This window comes from Salmo trutta, chromosome 32 (genome assembly GCF_901001165.1).
Source record: "Salmo trutta chromosome 32, fSalTru1.1, whole genome shotgun sequence".
Taxonomy (NCBI): Eukaryota; Metazoa; Chordata; class Actinopteri; order Salmoniformes; family Salmonidae; genus Salmo; species Salmo trutta.
In genome coordinates, this window is record NC_042988.1 from 13,080,915 (window position 1) to 13,102,581 (window position 21,667).

A 21,667-nucleotide genomic window follows, 5' to 3' on the forward strand; every position below is an offset into this window, starting at 1 on the left:
GTGCAGTAACTGCAGTCAACTGTGGTATTTTGGACACAGTAATTGCACTGTAACTTCAGTTACACTGCAAAATTACTGCAGTAAAAACAATTGTGATATTGGATGCAGTATTTGCAGCATACTGCAGTTATTCTGCATTCTAACTACAGTTATACTACAGTGTAGTATGACTGCAATCTTTTTTCGTAAGGGGGAGTCTGTTGGTCTGAGCCTTGATGCACCGGTACCGCCTGCTGGACGGAAGCATGGAGAAAAGTCCATGTCTCGATTGGCTGGGTCTTTCTCAGACACCCCTGGTATGTACGTCCTGAATGGGTGGGAGCTCACCCCCAGTGATGTGCTGGGCCATCCTCACCACTCTATGTAGGGCAGTGGCGGTTGGTGACGTTTAAGAGGAGGAAGGGCTTTTTTTTTTATGGACATGGCCTTATTTCTATTACAGCATATTGGATAACTGTCATTCATATTCCATTCACCCAGTTCAATGTAACAGCAATATTAATCTATCTATCAAGTCTATCTAGAAGGCCAACGCAAAAAAAACTATAGACATAGCGACATCTTGTGGGTATTGTAGGACAATGCATTTGCAACCAAAGATGTCCAGTCTCCAACTACTTGTACAAGGGAAGTTTATTCATATTTGGTTGAATAAATTGAGGCCCTGGACTTGACTAAGCATTTTTTTTGCTATGACTTAGTTATTAGTATTTAATGTAACACATGATTGTATACTTTATTAGGATGTAGCCGACCACATGTTTACTTATTAAAAAAAGTTCCATGAAGATGATTCAAGAAGAGTAATACATGTTCAACAAAATCCTTCACTATGCATGAAAAAGCCTCATGATATAGTCCCTCATTGATAGTAAAATAGGATTCCCCCATCTTTTAATTTTCTGAAAATGATTGGTTGCTATGCCCTTTATGTGTACAAAATCCCTATTGGAACCCATCAGGTGAAAAAGCTTCTTATGGACCAATCATCACCTTTGAGACAGTTAGTGATAAAAGAAGAGAATTTTATTCGCGGGGGTTGATGTGAAGATCTTGAGTGAGATGTCTGCTGAAGGTCTTGCTCGTGACACTAGTTTACAAAAGCGAGAAAAGCAACTGGCAAGCTCGAGATCAATAATTCTGTAGCTAGCCACAATGTACTAGTGATTTCCCCCGTCATTGTTTAAAGTCCGTTTGATTTCATTCATTTTTTTTTAAGTTAGATTTTTAAATCGTGAACATTTAATCTGGGAAAATTCCCTACAGAAACGCTGTTTACAAGTGAATTTATGGAGGTAAGTAGCTAGCTAGCTAGCCCAGTTGGCTAGCTAAATTTAGTTAGACATAAATCGTGTGACTGAGGGAGACATGGGACACAAAAGCTAACTTAGGACAAAAGTGAAACTGTCTGTTATTACTGTGTTTTTCAGAATACGTTGTTGATTGAACTCATAAAAGTTGTTTGTGTGGGGGGTTTTGGGTTTAGCTGGCTTAGCTAGCTAGACACCTGTTGAGCATCCTTTCTATCTTTGTAACTAATTTAGCTAGTTAACGTTCGCTACTGTTGCTAGCTAACGTTCATTTAATTACAATTTGACTTGGGCCGAGTTAGCCATGTGCAATACAATATGTTATTACCCTGCTAGCTGTATATCTAATAATGAAGATAGCTAGTCATTGAAAATGTATTGTTCTGTTGAATGTTTGTATGAATATCTTTGTAATGTTTAGTTTAATAATGCAGTGAAGAATAGAATAAGTGCAAGTTCAAGAGGAGTGAGAATGGCGTTTGATCGATTCCAGAGTGCATCATCAGGTTCAGACTCATTCTTTTCCTCAAATAAGCATCAGGTGAGACATTCAAAATAAATGTTTTACTTTTCTAGATTGCAGTTCATTACAATGTAGGCTATAGATGATAAATAATTCAAGCGGTATGTTTATTAATGGTTTATATTAAGTAGCTAGTATTTTAGGTATGAATTGGTATGAATTGTCTATTGTAGGCAAAACAGAATCAGAATGCTATATCTCACCAGTGACTGGCAGACGTTTTCACCAGGGTTCATGAATTTCCTTTTTTATTGTCTCACAGACCTGTGGAACTGCGGACAATGAAAGACTCTTGCAACCATACATCCCCTTACACGAATTATCATTGCCAGAAGAACCTCCCATGTCCTACACACCCTGGTCTGCACAGGATGATCCATACCAACTCATTAATTGCACCCAGAACAATGTTAAAAGCAGGTACCTAAACTAACTACTTCAAATGCAACTCTCAGAATTGTATACTGACCTGGTCCATACTGTGTTTTGTCATACCAGTATTTAACATTGACAGTCTGAAGAATGTATTGGGAAAAGGAAGACCAAGTCTTAATTTATACTGAACAAAAATATAAACGCAACATGTAAAGTGTAGGTTCCATGTTTCATGAGCTGAAATAGAAGACCCCAGAAAATTTCCATATGCACAAAAAGCTTATCTCTTTCAAATTTTGGGCACAAATTTGTTTACATCCCTGTTAGTGAGCATTTCTGCTTTGCCAGGAGAAACGCAATACCACAGGTGTCTCAAGTTGAGGGAGCGTGCAATTAGCATGCTGACTGCAGGAATGTCCACCCGAACTGTTGCCAGAGAATTTCATGTTAATTTCTCTACCATACGCTGTCTCTGTTGTTTTAGAGAATTTGGCAGTACCTCCAACCGGCCTCACAACCGCAGACCACATGTATGGCGTCGTGTGGGCGAGCGGTTTGCTGATGTCAATGTTGTGAACAGAGTGCCCCATGGTGGCAGTGGGGTTATGGCAGTGGTGGAAAAAGTACCAAATTGTCATACTTTAGTAAAAGTAATGCTACCTTAATAGAAAATGACTCAAGTAAAAGTGAAACGGCTGTCTTCGTGAAGAGAGGACCAAGGCGCAGCGGGTTGCGTGCTCATCATTATATTTATTGAATGTGAACACCTAAACAACGAACCGACGACAGGAAACAGTTTTTCAGGCTACACCAATGCAAAAACAACTACCCACAATTAACAAACAAAACACATCCCTATATATAGGACTCTCAATCAAAGGCAAATACAAACACCTGCCTTCAATTGAGAGTCCAACACCCAATTACCTAACATAGAAATACTAAACTAGAAAGAACATAGAAATACAAAAACATAGAACATAACCCAAAACCCGGAAATAATAAATCAAACACCCTTCTAAACAAACCACCACCCCGAACCACATAAAACAAATACCCTCTGCCACGTCCTGACCAAACTACAATCACAAATAACCCCTATACTGGTCAGGACGTGACAGAAAGTCACCCAGTAAAATACTACTTGAGTAAAAGTCTAAAAGTATTTGGTTTTAAGTATACATAAGTATCAAAGTAAATGTATTTAAGAATCAAAAGTAAAAGTATGAATCATTTCTAATTACTTATATTAAGCAAACCAGTAGGCACAATTTCCGTGTTTTTTATTTATTTACAGATAGCCAGGAGCACACTCCAACACTCAGACATCATTTACGAACAAAGTATTTGTGTTTAGTGAGTCCGCCAGATCAGTGCTAGTAGGGATGACCAGGGATGTCCTCTTAATAAGTGTGTGAATTGGACCATGTTCTGCAAAGAGATACCGTGACGAGATCCATTTTCGTGCCATTCATTCACTGCCATAACCTCAGGTTTCAGCATGATAATGCACAGCCCCATATTGCAAGGACCTGTACACAATTCCTGAAAGCTGAAAATGTCCCATTTCTTCCATGACCTGCATACTCACAAGACATGTCACCCATTGAGCATTTTTGGGATGCTCTGGATCAATGTGTATGACAGTGTCTTCCAGTTCCTGCCAATATTCAGAAACTTCCCACAGCCATTGAAGAGTAATGGGACAACATTCCACAGGCCACACTCAACAGCCTGATCAACTCTATGCGAAGGAGATTTGTCGCGCTGCATGAGGCAAATGGTGGTCACACCATATACAGACTGATTTTCTGATCCACTCCCCTACTTTTTTTTATGGTACAGTATCTGTGACCAACAGATGCATATCTGTATTCCCAGTCATGTGAAATCCATAGTTTAGGGTCTAAGGAATTAATTTAAATTGACTGATTTCCTTATATGAACTGTAGCTCAGTAAAATATTTGAAATTGTTGCATGTTGCGTTTATATTTTTGTTTATTATAATTTTATTTTACTGAAATCTTAGGTGATTTTAAGACACAAGGTGTTCATGAATACACTGTCCATTTGAAATGAAGTTGAACTTCTAATTACCACTAGACTTTTCATATATGTCCCACTTCATTTGAAATGTAAATGGATTTTTGTTCATGTGTTTTGAAATGCTTATGTTTTAAATCTCCAAGGAATCTCCCAGATCTAAATGACTGTGGAAGTGAAGCTGATCTCTATGGGCTGGTGTCAAATATCTTGGAGGAGGCTGATCAAATGGAGAGTTACTATACTGAAGAGTAAGTTATTCATTAGGAGGGTATTTTTTTGTCTTCAGTGATATGAGCTCATTTCATTGTATTGGGAGACAAATTAATGGGAATTGAAAATGGAAACCGCAACGTTTGCCAGAAATGACTTTGAGACTTTCAATTTTGTTTAAAAAACTGTATTTAACCTTTAACTTTTCAACTCTCCTTTCAGGACATTATCCCAACTGAAATCTGTCTGGTCTCCCAAGTCAATGAGCGACGATTGCCAGCAGTACTTCCAATCAGAGTACAAAGTGCAGTCCAACTTTCTGCCGAACCATGTTTACCCTGAGTCTTTCAGTAAAGCACAAGGGTGGCCAATGAACAGAGGTTCCGAAGAGTTCTACCAGCGTTTCAATGGCTTTGATCAGCAGTGGCTCCTCTCTTCCTGCAATGGAGACATGGACACTAGATACTCTCTACAGACCCAAGAGCTGCCGAAGCCGCCGGGGCTACCACTGCCCAACGAGGGGAACGCCTATCGTTCAAACACGAGGACAAGTATACACGAGTACAACACAGCTGAGAAGGTTGGAGGGTTCTGTGGGTCTGGGAACGCTCTTTCTGACCACATGGATGCTTTTGCACCATCCTTCTTCCCCCAGAGCAAGATTAACAGCCAGTGCTTTGACCACTACTATGAAGAGTTCCCAGGCCAGATCAGCGCCAAGCCCAGACGGACCAAGCAGTACACCATGCAAGAGGTCAACAAGCTGGCCAGCAACATCCAGACTCTGATGGTTGGTGAGCAGGACAACGCATGTGGTAGGGAGCCCCAGAACCGGCAGAGTGTGCAGATGCAGTATGACAACATCATGGCCGAACAGAGGAACTTCTCCAACACCAGGATGCCTGGGCAAAGCACTCAAGCCATGCAGTTTAAGAAGGAACTAGGAGGGGAGTATGGAGCCATGCAGAGGGAGACTGATGTCGGAATGAAGAGCGAAGAGCTGCTACAGAGTGACTTTGATTCCAAAGACTTATCTGGATTTGGTCCACAACACGTTGAGTATTTCCAAAAAACAAAATCACTCTCAGCGTCTTTCAATCCTACAATTTCTCACCAAAACAAGATGGCTGTCCAGAAAGGAAGCAACCCCCTCTCTATGGGACTGAGTCTGAACCAGTACCATTATAGCCAGCAGAACCAGTTGCAGAACAAACTCAAGCAGCAGCATCAGCAGCCAATGGGAAACTGTTTATCCTCTGGGCCGTCCAAGATGCTGTCCCACTCTGTGTCTGAGTTTGTACCTCAGCACTCCCACCAGATGCAGAGAGGACCACCACCGTGCATCCAGGACTACAGTCAGGGGGACGGGCCCAGCCTCCACAGCAGCAGGGCAGGACAGAACCAGGTCAGGATGGGCAGGGGTGGGCTGAGGAGGGGAGCCAGCGACAGTGACTTTGAGATGCAGCTGGACAAGAGCAGGATGCACATGGCTGGGCTGGTAGCTGATGGCTGCTCCTCCACTCAGCGCTTGGATGGGAAGACAAGGCCCCAGACCAGCACTCACATGACAGGAGACGGGGACAAGAAGCAGGGGCTCCTGCAGAACCCTTACCTCGACCTACTCGGCAGCATGTATGGCTCTCAGAGATTCGGCGGAGGAAATGGCACAGTCAACGCAGGGAAGAACCCAGCCTTTCTGCCTTGCATGTATCAGGCTGTGAATGACCCCAGACAGAACTCCTGCCACATGTCTCTGAACTCTGCCAGATTCAACTCCAGATCCTCCTTCCCCTACGGCGGTTCCATCCCCCCCATGGACCTATGTGACCTGCTGCCAGATGGGGAGTTTGCAGCTTTCAACCCTTACCTCAATGACATTATGAGCTCCAGTGGAGAGAACCCCTACCCAGGGATGATGGGAGGCCTCCACTCCCCGAGGATAGTGAGGAACCGGGGAGGACCCATGAGCCAGCTCCACTTCCACCTGGAGGAGTGCTATGAGCAGTGGAGAGTCCTGGAGAAGGAGAGGAAGAAGGTGAGCAATAAAAATGAGTGGTTCATTTAGTGGGAATATTTTAGTTTCTTGTGATCTTCTTGAAATCCTTATTATTTATCTGATTATGCTGCAATACAATACTTGGTAAGAATGACTCCCAAACTAGGATTAAAATGTATAGTTCGACTGGTTGGCATTAAGTGTTTTTTTATATTATGTGTTTTAGACAGAGGACGTCCTTACCATGAGTTATCCTGGAAAGCGGATTTCTGTGGTGACCAGTAGTGCCCTCCCCAAAATCCCACCTAACCCTTCCAGAGTGGACCGTCTCATCGTGGACCAGATCCGAGAACAAGCCAAGGTGAGAAATGTTCATTCTTAAAAGTCTAAACCGGGGGGGATTCTAAGATGACATATGGAATTGTTTTAAGATGGTCATGCTATGGATCATTTAGCTATTTGATTTAGAATTTTAGGACCCCTTTAGGTATCAATATATATATTTTTAAAGATTTTATAAAATATTGAATTTGGCCTTTACTACTATAGATACGCATTGAATAACACATCACATTCATACAGTACATTCGGAAAGTATTCAGATCCATTGACTTTTTCCACATTTTGTTATGTTACAGCCTTATTAAAATTGATTGGGAAAAAATGTTCCCTCATCAATCTATACACAATACCCCATAATGACAAAGCAGAAACAGGTTTTTAGAAATTTTGCAAATTGATTAAAAATAAAAAAAAACATGAATACCTTATTTACATAACTATTTCGACCCTTGTGTCGAGGCACAGATCTGGGGAAGGGTACCAAAACATTTCAGCAGCATTAATCCATTTTAGAATAAGGCTTTAACGTAACAAAATGTGGAAAAAGTCAAGGGGTCTGAATACTTCCCGAATGCACTGTAAATGGCAAAAAAAGACAGTCAAAAAAGAAATCATAAGAAACAAGATTTTGAAGTGTTTGTCCTATATCTAGTAGATATAAGAAAGCTCAGGAAATATATATACAGTTGAAGTCGGAAGTTTACATACACTTAGGTTGGAGTCATTAAAACTCGTTTTTCAACCACTCCACAAATTTCTTGTTTACATTTACATTTACGTCATTTAGCAGACGCTCTTATCCAGAGCGACTTACAAATTGGTGCACTCACCTTATGATATCCAGTGGAACAACCACTTTACAATGGTACATCTATATCTTTTTTGGGGGGAGGGTGGGGGGGTTTAGAAGGATTACTTAATCCTATCCCAGGTATTCCTTAAAGAGGTGGGGTTTCAGGTGTCTCCGGAAGGTGGTGATTGACTCTGCTGTCCTGGCGTCGTGAGGGAGCTTGTTCCACCATTGGGGTGCCAGAGCAGCGAACAGTTTTGACTGGGCTGAGCGGGAACTGTGCTTCCGCAGAGGTAGGGAGGCGAGCAGGCCAGAGGTGGATGAACGCAGTGACCTTCTTTGGATGTAGGGACTGATCAGAGCCTGAAGGTACGGAGGTGCCATTCCCCTCACAGCTCCGTAGGCAAGCACCATTGTCTTGTAGCAGATGCGAGCTTCAACTGGAAGCCAGTGGAGTGTGCGGAGGAGCGGGGTGACGTGAGAGAACTTGGGATGGTTGAACACCAGGCGGGCTGCGGCGTTCTGGATGAGTTGTAGGGGTTTGATGGCACAGGCAGGGAGCACCGCCAACAGGCAGGGAGCACCGCCAACAGCGACTTGCCAAAACTATAGTTTTGGCAAGTCGGTTAAGACATCTACTTTGTGCATGACACAAGTAATTTTAACCAACAATTGTTTACAGACAGATTATTTCACTTATCATTCACTGTATCACAATTCCAGTGGGTCAGAAGTTTACATACACTAAGTTGACTGTGCCTTTAAACAGCTTGGAAAATGCTAGAAAATTATGTCATGGCTTTAGAAGCTTCTGATAGGCTAATTGACATCATTTGAGTCAATTGGAGGTGTACCTGTGGATGTATTTCAAGGCCTACCTTCAAAGTCAGTGCCTCTTTGCTTGACATCATGGGAAAATCAAAAGAAATCAGCCAAGACATCAGAAAAAAAATTGTAAGTCTGGTTCATCCTTGGGAGCAATTTCCAAACGCCTGAAGGTACCATGTTCATCTGTACAAACATTAGTACACAAGTATAAACACCATGGGACCACACAGCCGTCATACCGCTCAGGAAGGAGACGCGTTCTGTCTCCTAGAGATGAACATACTTTGGTGCAAAAAGTGCAAATCAATCCCAGAACAACAGCAAAGGACCTTGTGAAGATGCTGGAGGAAACAGGTACAAAAGTATCTATATCCACAGTAAAATTAGTCCTATATTGACATAACCTGAAAGGCCACTCAGCAAGGAAGAAGCCACTGCTCCAAAACCGCCATAAAAAAGCCAGACTACGGTTTGCAACTGCACATGGGGACAAAGATTGTACTTTTTGGAGAAATGTCCTCTGGTCTGATGAAACAAAAATAGAACTGTTTGGCCATAATGACTATCGTTATGTTTGGAGGAAAAAGGGGAGGCTTGCAAGCCGAAGAACACCATCCCAACCGGGAAGCACGGGGGTGGCAGCATCATGTTGGGGTGGTGCTTTGCTGCAGGAGGGACTGGTGTACTTCACAAAATAGATGGCATCATGAGGGAGGGAAATTATGTGGATATATTGAAGCAACATCTCAAGACATCAGTCAGGAAGTTAAAGCTTGGTCGCAAATGGGTCTTCCAAATGGACAATGACCCCAAGCATACTTCCAAAGTTGTGGCAAAATGGCTTAAGGACAACAAAGTCAAGGTATTGGAGTGGCCATCACAAAGCCCTGACCTCAATCCCATAGAAAATTTGTGGGCAGAACTGAAAAAGCGTGTGGAGGAGGAGGCCTACAAGGAGGCCTACAAACCCGACTCAGTTGCTCCAGCTCTGTAAGGAGGAATGGGCCAGAATTCACCCAACTTATTGTGGGAAGCTTGTGGAAGGCTACCCGAAACGTTTGACCCAAGTTAAACAATCTAAAGACAATGCTACCAAATACTAATTGAGTGTAACTGACCCACAGGGAATGTGATGACAGGAATAAAAGCCTGAAATAAATAATTCTCTGCTATTATTCTGACATTTCACATTCTTAAAATAAAGTGGTGATCCTAACTGACCGAAGACAGGGAATTTCTACTAGGATTAAATGTCAGGAATTGTGAAAACTGAGTTTAAATGTATTTGTCTAAGGTGTATGTAAACTTCCGACTTCAACTGTATATATTTATTACACATTTTTAACCCCTTTTTTGGGTAGGCACAAAACTACCATCATATTTCCATACATTTTTAAAACCAGTACCAGTTTCCTACAGACGAGTCCCGTGACACTTGGGGCCGCATTAGTTTGTAGGCCAAACGCAAATGTGGAAGTGCGACATCGGCAGATGTGGTGGAAAGAGACGCATCCAATGCAGATATCTAGGTTAAACTGACAGATTTTAATGGGGATTTTTTTTACCGGTGCGTGAATCGACTCTAGGGGGTTAAATGTCCACTTTGGAATTTTAGGATTGGATGATGGCTAATTCCATGCAAGTTGGCATGAGTGTTGATAGAAGAGTTAAATAAGACCAATACATGAATACCAGTTGCTTTAGGCTAGATGAACACCCATCAAGTTCTGCAAGTGTTTCAAAATGCATTTGACGAATTTTTGATGGAATTTATTTTCCTCTTATATCATAGGTGGTGAGCCTTCTGGGTAAAATGGAGTGTCTGCGTAGCTTCCCCCTCCATGCCAATATTTGTTCAGCGCTGGACAGACACCTCGAGGCTATTTACATTACCCAGGCCAGACGCAAGGAGGAATTTGTCAACACTTCAAACCGTCAGAGACAGGCCAGTGCACATTTCAGAGAGGACAGAGGTAACTCAACACTAAGTCATTAATGAGCCGCAGCAAGTTCTAAACAACTGAATCCCCAAGCATTTGTCTGTGCTTGTCTTCCAATTTTGTTTTAGATTTATTCTGGAAATATGGCTGCCATTTTTATTCTGTAGAGCCTTTTATATTTTATTTCCTTGAAAGAGCCAATAATAGAGCTTATCTTCTACGTTTGCCTTTTCGTGTTAGGGATGAGCAGCATTTGTCAGCTCTGATGATGTGGCCTAAAAACCAGTGGTGGAAATTGTCATACTTGAGTAAACGTAAAGATACCTTAATAGAAAATGACTCAAATAAAAGTGAAAGCAGTAAAAATCCTACTTGAGTAAAAGTCTAAAGTATTTCGTTTTAAATATACTTAAGTATCAAAAGGAAAAGTATAAATCCTTTCAAATTTCTTATATTAAGGAAACTAGACGGCACCATTTTCTTTTTTATAATAGATAGCCAGCGGCATGCTGCAACACTCAAGACATATTTTACAAAGGAAGCATGTGTTTAGTGAGTCTGCTAGATCAGAGGCAGTAGGGATGACCAGGAATGTTCTCTTGATAAGTGTGAATTAGACAATTTTCCTGTCCTGCTAAGCATTAAAAATGTTACGAGTACTTTTGGGTGTCAGGGAAAATGTATGGGGTAAAAAGTACATCATTGTTTTAGGAATGTAGTGAAGTAAAAGTTGTCAAAAATATAAATAGTAAAGTACAGACACCCCAAAAAACTACTTAAGTAGTACTTTCAAGTATTTTTACTTAATTACTTTACACCACTACTGTCTTATTTTTTTGCCTGTATTCCTGCTAGATATCCTGCTGCTTGCTACAGCACTGAGGGATCTGTGTTTGACCACAAGGAAGTCCCGCACTGCCCTGTGGTGTGCCCTACAGATGACCCTACCCAAGTCCAACACGGACAAGCTGGATGAGCAGAGCACCTCTGAGGAGACCAGCCCAGGGAGAACACTTATCCAGTTCTGATGCCACTAAGCCACCCTATGGTTCACATGTGACACTCACGTTTATGCTATAGATGTTGCTGAGAGCAAGACCAGTGAGGAGCATTAGGCCAGATTACATTTTGATCACATTATTAGACAGAACAGAAGGAATTCTTGTATGTAGGCTCAGTTTGAGCAAATAGAGGAAATTGATTATTTTTGGAGATTATCAGTCTTATTGAAAATGTATCCTAAAGCAGGTGGTTCAGAACAAGGTAATGGGATAACTGGGGGTGCATTTATTTTAAATTGCAGTACAATTCTATTATGCTGTTGAATTGAGAATCCCCATAATCCCTTCAGCCCCAGTAATTCCGTTAACGAGCTTCTATTAGGAACATGAGAGCAGAGCCTGATCAGATATGGTGGTGGTGATAACTGTAGGAGAATATACAGTATTACATTCATCAGTATTGTCAACTACCTTAGAGCTAGGGTCCTTGCAATCATTGCAAGGAAAATGAGTTTAATTTACCTTAGTGGCCACAAATGTTAATACAATTTGATTGATAGTTGCTCTTGGGCTAGGGGAATTCATAATATGAAATGTGTTCAGGCTTAATTTATCTTCAAAATCACCACATTTTGTGATTAGGGTCATCGAAAATAATGGGAATCTTGGAAAGGCCGAATATTATTTAAAGACACTATTTATAATTATTAAAACATGGCAGTCATTTGAATGTTTTACTGATTGTTTAACTTATTTATTTGAATGTGATTTGACATTCAGTTCTCTAATATGCTTCTTAACAACCAATAATTGTGGATAAGTGGTCATTGCCTCCTCTTAAGTTGAGTGGATATGGCAATGGGAACCACTTTTCTGTCATATTCCATGTTAACACACCAATCAATCGTCAACTTGAAGCCTCATGTTTCCTCGGTTTACCTGAAAAGCAACATACTCTCAGTAGGTTAGAAATTTGGTCTGGTCATGCATTGATGTTAATTACATTTTATGTTATTCTTATTTAGAATTTAGTTCTCTGAATGTTAATCACGCTGCATTACAGCTCATTTCAAAAACATAAGAATTAAGTTTGATGGACCCATACTATCAATGACATAATACACACTCGTAAGACAGGTGGCAAACATGTTCAAACCCCTGTATTTTTAATGTTCCTGTTTTATTGAGTTTGAGTTTATTTTATTTTTACAGGGACAGTGCACATTAATCAACGTTTCAGTAAAAGTGCCGGTTTTAGCCAGCCGGCTAATTTTCAACCGCAGTCCCTGGGCAGGTTATTAAAAACAATTACAATATAAACAAACTGTATGTTTCACGATAATTGTTTGTTTTATTAAATCAAAAAAACAATAAAGCTTTTTAAAATGGCATTTATTTATTCAAAAAATATGTTGAAAATGAACCCCATTGCCATTCTGCAAACATTGTATATGATATAATCGAGGTATACAGTATCAACCACCACGTTGTTCTGATTCTCATACAAGAGAGTGCATAGACAGTACATGAAGACTGGGGTGCCAAACTGAATGTATTTAATATGACTAACATGAGTGTGAGCCTTGAGTGAATCCATCTCCAAAGAGGAAAAGCATTTGCAACACATTGGCACATACTAGCAGTGGTTCAATCTTTGAGTGAGTTAAGATCCCATAGGGCACTTCCCCTTCCTTTTACTACAATATCCCCTATAGTAATTGCAGAACATTTGAATGCCATTTAAAAACATTTATCTTGGAAAATTATTACTTAAACTGGGTAAACATTTTAGAGTGATTTTTTTTTTTTAGAGCATGCTACATCTAGTGAATGACTTAATTTTCAGAGACAGTCTCCCTATTAGTAGAGGCATATTGAAAAGGAGGCAGGGACAGCAATGATACAGAAACATCCGCCTCCTTAGTTTCAACATGGTAGGATGACAGATACAGGCAAGAGCTTGTGCAGGTTGATCATAGCAAGTAGAGATAGACTATTAATGTTGGCTTTTCATAGAGTCACTGATTTACTTTATTAATTACAGTTGAGGAGAAAGAACACATTGTAGATAGATGGACTGTTTCCCAGCTTTAGATAAAGCTTGATGACTGAAACCAATAGAAAACAAATGGTAATTGGTTAAAACAATTAATGTCCAGACAAGATCTTGTTACAATGTATGTTACAATCATAAGGGTGGTAATAAGGGGTAGGTAAAAATAATGTTGATTTCAGTTTTTTTATCCAGTAACAAAACATTTAATGTGACTATGTCCCAAAGTGTAATTTGTTTTTCTCATCTTTTGCGTTCCCCTTTCTGTGTGCGTTTCTTCTCCTTGTCCTTCCTGTCCTGCCTGGCTAGTTTATCCTTCTCACGCTGCATCTTGTCCGTCTCTTTCTTCTTATGCGAGTCTTCCTTAGCCTGGTCCCTCTGCTGTTTCTTCCTGCTCAGAACCTCCTCCACGTTGGTGTTCTTAAACAGGGCTGAGGCGACCAGTAAAGGAGTTTCACAGCAAAACCAGTGCCCCTATTCATAAAGGGTCTCATAGTAGGAGTGCTGATCTAGGATCAGGTTTCCCCTATACATTTAATCATTTGATCCTGGATCAGCACTCTTAGGCCAAGGCGCTTTACAAATACAGACCAAAATGTACTAGAACCTGGGTTTAGAAGTTGATGGTGCCATAAGTTGTCTTTTAAAAATATAGTACTGGTTAAATATTACTTAATGCAGTAAACAATACATTTGCATTCCATTTTAGTCATTTAGCACTCTTATCCAGAGTGACACAGTTAGTGCATTCATCTTAACATAGCTTGGTGGGACAACCACATACCACATATAAGTACATTTTTCCTCAATAGGAGTTATAGGAGGAGCAATAGGAGGCATAGACAGGATACATTTATCACCACTGGGGGGGAAAGCCTGCTCCTCCTCTTCAGCTTCAGTGTTGATGTCAAGGAAACTTGAAAAATAGTGCTCTTCATTGCAGTCACATAAAAATGAACATTTTGGGAGACTGCTTGCATTATACATTACAGAAATAAACACTTAAGACCTTTAGAGCTGTATAGGTTTAACAAGGAGCAAAGCATAACGGTAGGGGTACACAATAGTTGCAATATATTGAGCCAAGGATATTCCTCATCATCTGTGATATTGGCATATTGAGCCAGGACTGCTTCTTTAGCTTCTTTCCTCTTCCTGGACTCCTGAGATACTTCCTTCTGTTTCACCACAATCTGTGCCTGCTTCTCTATCAGATTGGCAATGGCCAGTACCTCAGCTAGAGAGAGAGGAAATTCAACAGATAATTCATACAATGGCTGCTCCAGCTATTAGCTCATGTCTGAAAGTACAGCTAGAATAATTTGTCTTTTAAGTTTCTAGCTTTTGATTTATGGTCATACCATCCTCCTTGTTTTTGGTTGCCGACCGGGCACAGCTCTCAGCCCACTGACTAATGATCTCTTTGCAGACATCTTCAAGTTTCTCATCCTCCTGTGCATGGAAGACAGTAGAGTATGGAGATGCAATTAGTTAGTGAATTTGAACATCACTACTTTGAGACAAGTATGGTTAGATGCAGCCCAATATGGCAACTTTAGTATGGACGAGTGGGTGTATGGAAAGTGAATCAGCTAATCGGGCAGATTTGTTGCCACTGAAGACCATTTTGCGTTGCTGACTGGGCTGCACGACGAGTCGATAAGCCGGCGACCAGTGTACAGGTGTTGTATCGACCAGCCCGCCGACCTAAAGTGCTTCCATCTGGGCAGCTGTATCACAGTCGTGTCGCCGGTTTCATTTATTTGAAAATGTTTAGGTCCATTACAATTTATACATAATTTCTAGTTTTAGATGTTCAAGAGCAGCCAGGAGTGTTTAACCCAAAGTATATATATACTGCTCAAAAAAATAAAGGGAACACTTAAACAGCACAATGTAACTCCAAGTCAATCACACTTCTGTGAAATCAAACTGTCCACTTAGGAAGCAACACTGATTGACAATACATTTCACATGCTGTTGTGCAAATGGAATAGACAACAGGTGGAAATTATAGGCAATTAGCAAGACACCCCCAATAAAGGAGTGGTTCTGCAGGTGGGGACCACAGACCACTTCTCAGTTCCTATGCTTCCTGGCTGATGTTTTGGTCACTTTTGAATGCTGGCGGTGCTTTCACTCTAGTGGTAGCATGAGACGGAGTCTACAACCCACACAAGTGGCTCAGGTAGTGCAGCTCATCCAGGATGGCTCATCAATGCGAGCTGTGGCAAGAAGGTTTGCTGTGTCTGTCAGCGTAGTGTCCAGAGCATGGAGGCGCTACCAGGAGACAGGCCAGTACATCAGGAGACGTGGAGGAGGCCGTAGGAGGGCAACAACCCAGCAGCAGGACCGCTACCTCCGCCTTTGTGCAAGGAGGAGCACTGCCAGAGCCCTGCAAAATGACCTCCAGCAGGCCACAAATGTGCATGTGTCTGCTCAAACGGTCAGAAACAGACTCCATGAGGGTGGTATGAGGGCCCGACGTCCACAGGTGGGGGTTGGGCTTACAGCCCAACTCCGTGCAGGACGTTTGGCATTTGCCAGAGAACACCAAGATTGGCAAATTCGCCACTGGCGCCCTGTGCTCTTCACAGATGAAAGCAGGTTCACACTGAGCATGTGACAGACGTGACAGAGTCTGGAGACGCCGTGGAGAACGTTCTGCTGCCTGCAACATCCTCCAGCATGACCGGTTTGGCAGTGGGTCAGTCATGGTGTGGGGTGGCATTTCTTTGGGGGGCCGCACAGCCCTCCATGTGCTCGCCAGAGGTAGCCTGACTGCCATTAGGTACCGAGATGAGATCCTCAGACCCCTTGTGAGACCATATGCTGGTGCGGTTGGTTCTGGGTTCCTCCTAATGCAAGACAATGCTAGACCTCATGTGGCTGGAGTGTGTCAGCAGTTCCTGCAAGAGGAAGGCATTGATGCTATGGACTGGCCCGCCCGTTCCCCAGACCTGAATCCAATTGAGCACATCTGGGACATCATGTCTCGCTCCATCCACCAACGCCACGTTGCACCACAGACTGTCCAGGAGTTGGCGGATGCTTTAGTCCAGGTCTGGGGGGAGATCCCTCAGGAGACCATCCGCCACATCAGGAGCATGCCCAGGCGTTGTAGGGAGGTCATACAGGCACGTGGAGGCCACACACACTACTGAGCCTCATTTTGACTTGTTTTAAGGACATTACATCAAAGTTGGATCAGCCTGTAGTGTGGTTTTCCACTTTAATTTTGAGTGTGACTCCAAATCCAGACCTCCATGGGTTGATAAATTGGATTTCCATTGATTATTTTTGTGTGATTTTGTTGTCAGCACATTCAACTATGTAAAGAAAAAAGTATTTAATAAGATTATTTCTTTCATTCAGATCTAGGATGTGTTGTTTAAGTGTTCCCTTTATTTTTTTGAGCAGTATATATTATATATATATATATATATATATATAATTATTCTGGGTCAGATTGAATGGGCTCCCAGGCCGGATTGGGACAAATGGCCTAACCCAGTGGTTCACAAACTATGGGGGGGCGAGAAAGGTCGGCAGTCTGGCGTTTCAACATACTCTTGAAAGTTGTAATAGTAGATTGTACAATGTGCAATTTTGAAATTGGGTAGTGCATCATCAGTTTTCCTCTTGTCATGTCAGTCATTGCATACATTAGAGAGATATTTATCACTTGTCAGAAATGTCCAGATCAACTAGCCCAGTGGTTCTCAAACGTTTTAACTTCCAGCTGCGTAACCCCTCTAGTACCATGGTCAGCGCACTCTCAAATGTTGTTTTTTTGCCATCATTGTAAGCCTGCCACACACACACACACACACACACACACACACACACACACACACACACACACACACACACACACAATACATTTATTAAACATAAGAATGAGTGTGAGTTTGCCACAACCCGGCTAGTGGGAAGTGACAAAGAGATCTTATAGGACCAGGACACAAATAATATAATAATAAATAATTGAGCTTTTTATTTAGCCATCTTACATACACTACCGTTCAAAGGTTTGGGGTCACTTAAGAAATGTCCTTGTTTTTGAAAGAAAAGCAAATTTTTTTGTCCATTAAAATAACATCAAATTGATCAGAAATAGTGTAGACATTGTTAATATTGTAAATGACTATTGTAGCTGGAAATGGCAGATTTGTTATGGAATATTTACATAGGGGTACAGAGGCCCATTATCAGCAACCATTCCTCCTGTGTTCCAATGGCACGTTGTGTTAGCTAATCCAAGTTTATAATTTTAAAAGGCTAATTGATTATTAGAAAACCCTTTTGCAATTATGTTAGCACAGCTGAAAACGGTTGTTCTGATTAAAGAAGCAATAAAACTGGCCTTCTTTAGACTATCAGCAGTTGTGGGTTCATTTGCCAGTTGAGGATTTGTGAGGTGTCTATTTCTCAAACTAGACACTAATGTACTTGTCCTCTTGCTCAGTTGCGCACCGGGGCCTCACACTCCTCTTTCTGTTCTGGTTAGAGCCAGTTTACGCTGATCTGTGACGGGAGTAGCACACAGCATTGTACAAGATCTTCCATTTCTTGGCAATTTCTCGCATGGAATAGCCTTCATTTCTCAGAACAAGAATCGACTGATGAGTTTCAGAAGAAAGTTCTTTGTTTCTGGTGATTTTGAGCCTGTAAATCGAACCCACAAATGCTGATGCTCCAGATACTCAACTAGTCTAAAGAAGGCCAGTTTTATTGCTCCTTTAATCAGAACAACAGTTTTCATAATTGCAAAAGGGTTTTCTAATAATCAATTAGCCTTTTAAAATTATAAACTTGAATTAGCTAACACAATGTGCCATTGGAACACAGGAGTGATGGTTGCTGATAACAGGCCTCTATCTACATAGCTGTACATTCCATAAAAAATCAGCAGTTTCCAGCTACAATAGTCATTTACAACATTAACAATGTCTACACTGTATTTCTGATCAATTTGATGTTAATTTAATGGATAAAAAAAATGTGCTTTTCTTTCAAAAAACAAGGACATTTCTAAGTGACCACAAACTTTTGAACGGTAGTGTGTGTATATATATATATGACTCCAACCTAAGAGAGAGAGTGTGTGTGTGTGTTATATATATACACACACAGGAAGTCGGAAGTTTACATACACTTAGGTTGGAGTCATTAAAACTCGTTTTTCAACCACTTCACACATTTCTTGTTAACAAACTATAGTTTTGGCAAGTCGGTTAGGACATCTACTTTGTGCATGACACAAGTCATTTTCCAACAATTGTTTACAGACAGATTATTTCACTTATAATTCACTGTATCACAATTCCAGTGGGTCAGAAGTGTACATACACTAAGGTGACTGTGCCTTTAAACAGCTTGGAAAATTCCAGAAAATTATGTCATGGCTTTAGAAGCGTCTGATAGGCTAATTGACATCATTTGAGTCAATTGGAGGCGTACCTGTGGATGTATTTCAAGGCCTACCTTCAAACTCAGTGCCTCTTTGCTTGGCAATTTGCAAACGCCTGAAGGTACCATGTTCATCTGTACAAACAATAGTACGCAAGTATAAACACCATGGGACCACACAACCGGCATACCGCTCAGGAAGGAGACGCGTTCTGTCTCTTAGAGATGAACATACTTTGGTGCAAAAAGTGCAAATCAATCCCAAAAAAACAGCAAAGGATCTTGTGAAGATGCTGGAGGAAACGGGTACAAAAGTATCTATATCCACGGTAAAACGAGTCATGTCGACATAACCCGAAAGGCCGCTCAGCAAGGAAGAAGCCACTGCCCCAAAACCGCCATAAAAAAAGCCAGACTACGGTTTGCAACTGCACATGGGGTTTGCAACTGCAACTGCACACAAAGATCGTACTTTTTGGAGAAATGTCCTCTGGTCTGATGAAACAAAAATAGAACTGTTTGGCCATAATGACCATCATTATTTTTGGAGGAAAAAGGGGAATGCTTGCAAGCCGAAGACACCATCCCAACTGTGAAGCACAGGGGTGGCAGCATCATGTTGTGTGGGTGCTTTGCTGCAGGAGGGACTGGTGCACTTCACAAACTAGATGGCATCATGAGGGAGAAAAATGTGGATATATTGAAGCAACATCTCAAGACATCAGTCAGGAATATAAAGCTTGGTCGCAAATGGGTCTTCCAAATGGACAATGACCCCAAGCATACTTCCAAAGTTGTGGCAAAACGGCCTAAGGACAACAAAGCCAAGGTATTGGAGTGGCCATCACAAAGCCCTGACCTCAATCCCATAGAACATTTGTGGGCAGAACTGAAAAAGTGTGTGCGAGTAAGGAGGTCTACAAACCCATCTCAGTTACACCAGCTCTGTCAGGAGGAATGGGCCAAATTTGACCCAACTTATTGTGGGAAGCTTGTGGAAGGCTCCCCGAAATGTTTGACCCAAGTTAAACAATTTAAAGGCAATGCTACCAAATACTAATTGAGTGTATGTAAACTTCTGACCCACTGGGAATGTGATGAAAGAAATAAAAGCTGAAATAAATCACTCTGACATTTCACATTCTTAAAATAAAGTGGTGATCCTAACTGACCTAAAACAGGGAATGTTTACTAGGATTAAATGTCAGGAATTGTGAAAAACTGAGTTTAAATGTATTTGGCTAAGGTGTATGTAAACTACCGACAACTGAAAAAAAAATGTATGTTATTAATCACATTTTTATTTGGCATACCCCTGATGGCATTGCGTGTACACCCCAGTTTGGGAATACCTGTACTAGCCCATGTCAGCAAACGTTTTTTAGCAAGGTTGTATTTAGCCAATAAATGTTGTGTCACTCATATCAAATGAATTTACATTAGACATGGCAAAATGTATAGAATTACAAGACAATGAGCTTTAAAACGGCAAAATATTATCTGCACGTCATGACAAAATGTGTAGAATTTAAGGAAATAAACGTTCAACCTTCCAAATTTTCTCTCAACAAGAGGGGTGAACAGTTTGTGTCATGAACAGTGCTTGTGCCCATAGAAATAGATGTGGCGCTCACGCGCATTGTTCCACAATGCTGAAAGAGGGCCACTACTCATCTTTCGAGACTGCCACATTGAGCTGCAGATACCCCTTTCTCCTTTGAGCGCAAGTGGTAAGGACGTAGTGTCAGTGAATCATCAATTAGTATGTGTTATGTCAGGTGTTGCCAACTTTTGGAATAGCCTACTGAGCATGTAGGCTTTCTCCAACTGAACCTGACGAGCAGCTGATTAGTGAAAACAAGTCAATCCTGCAAATGGGTCGGTACCCAGTAGCTCTCGAGACATGGCCACCCTGCTGTATGTCATAACCATCTGCTTGTCTGGAGAGTTCCACCGAAGTCTCAACATGGGCTAGCCGGCTAATAATAGAACGGGTCTGGATAACTTCAGCTTTGATTCGCCTAACCCCCATCTCCAAATATGGCTAATGGTAGATTGGCACATGTCGCTAACGTTGTTACCAGTTAGTTATATGGGAACAGATCGATTGTAGTCACTCAGTTGTTAGTTAGCGTAGTTAACACCCACTTGTAACCATTGAGCACGTTAGCCAGCTATTGACCAACTTACCGCGGCGCAAGCATGGCATGTCTGCCCTCTATATTTACCAAAAACGCAGATAGAATTCCTAGCAGTGCGTCCTCCTTCTCTTCGTCACTCTCCTCCTCTTGAAGTATTCCTAAAATATAAGCTCCATACACCTCCTGGTCCACTTCCAAGGAGTCTAGTCGATCATTCAGCCACTTCTCAAACTCCCCGGCATCTGCCATGGACGCCGCCATCTTGGCCGTTCGGGGTCTTCCACACCCTACGACTCTCTGCGTGTATTGCCTGCTAGATAAAACTTTAGCAGAATATGGTTGCTGCCTCGTACTTTGTTTTAGTGATTGCGAGGAAATAATTAATAATTTACATTATTGCATTTAAGGAGGGATAATTAATCAACTACATAATCCATTTGAAATGTTATTCTTTCGTTCATAGACGTTAGAATTCTTTAAAAATCTTAATGCGAGATTGTGACCAATTGATACATTTAAATTATATCCGTGAATCAAACGGACGTAGTTAACACACCCCTATAATAAAATGTTCATGAGATTTCATCATGGTATTCTGTGAGATTCAAGAGCCTCCCCCCGCCCTGACTCAGGTGACGTGGACACAGATGTGATTCTCTACTTTTCACCACTGGGTGGGAGTATAAGACATAGTCTGAC

General features: G+C 41.4%; 2 protein-coding genes across 2 annotated transcripts; one reads left to right on the top strand and one right to left on the bottom strand.

Moving 5' to 3' along the window:
* Positions 1 to 932: 932 nt before the first annotated feature.
* On the top strand, positions 933 to 11,466 carry LOC115170668 (meiosis-specific coiled-coil domain-containing protein MEIOC). Its single transcript, XM_029726914.1, has 8 exons — positions 933 to 1,295; positions 1,732 to 1,851; positions 2,096 to 2,253; positions 4,399 to 4,503; positions 4,688 to 6,500; positions 6,688 to 6,822; positions 10,214 to 10,394; positions 11,217 to 11,466. The coding sequence occupies exons 1-8, from the start codon at positions 1,290 to 1,292 to the stop codon at positions 11,387 to 11,389; spliced, it is 2,691 nt and encodes an 896-aa protein (XP_029582774.1). The 5' UTR covers positions 933 to 1,289; the 3' UTR covers positions 11,390 to 11,466.
* A 1,271-nt stretch (positions 11,467 to 12,737) lies between these two features.
* Positions 12,738 to 21,268, bottom strand: LOC115171127 (coiled-coil domain-containing protein 43). The gene is made up of 5 exons (XM_029727657.1): positions 21,056 to 21,268; positions 14,777 to 14,867; positions 14,508 to 14,652; positions 14,267 to 14,313; positions 12,738 to 13,846 (listed from the first exon to the last, which is right to left on the bottom strand). Exons 1-5 carry the CDS (start codon positions 21,227 to 21,229, stop codon positions 13,659 to 13,661), a joined length of 645 nt encoding a protein of 214 aa, XP_029583517.1. The 5' UTR covers positions 21,230 to 21,268; the 3' UTR covers positions 12,738 to 13,658.
* Positions 21,269 to 21,667: the final 399 nt, after the last annotated feature.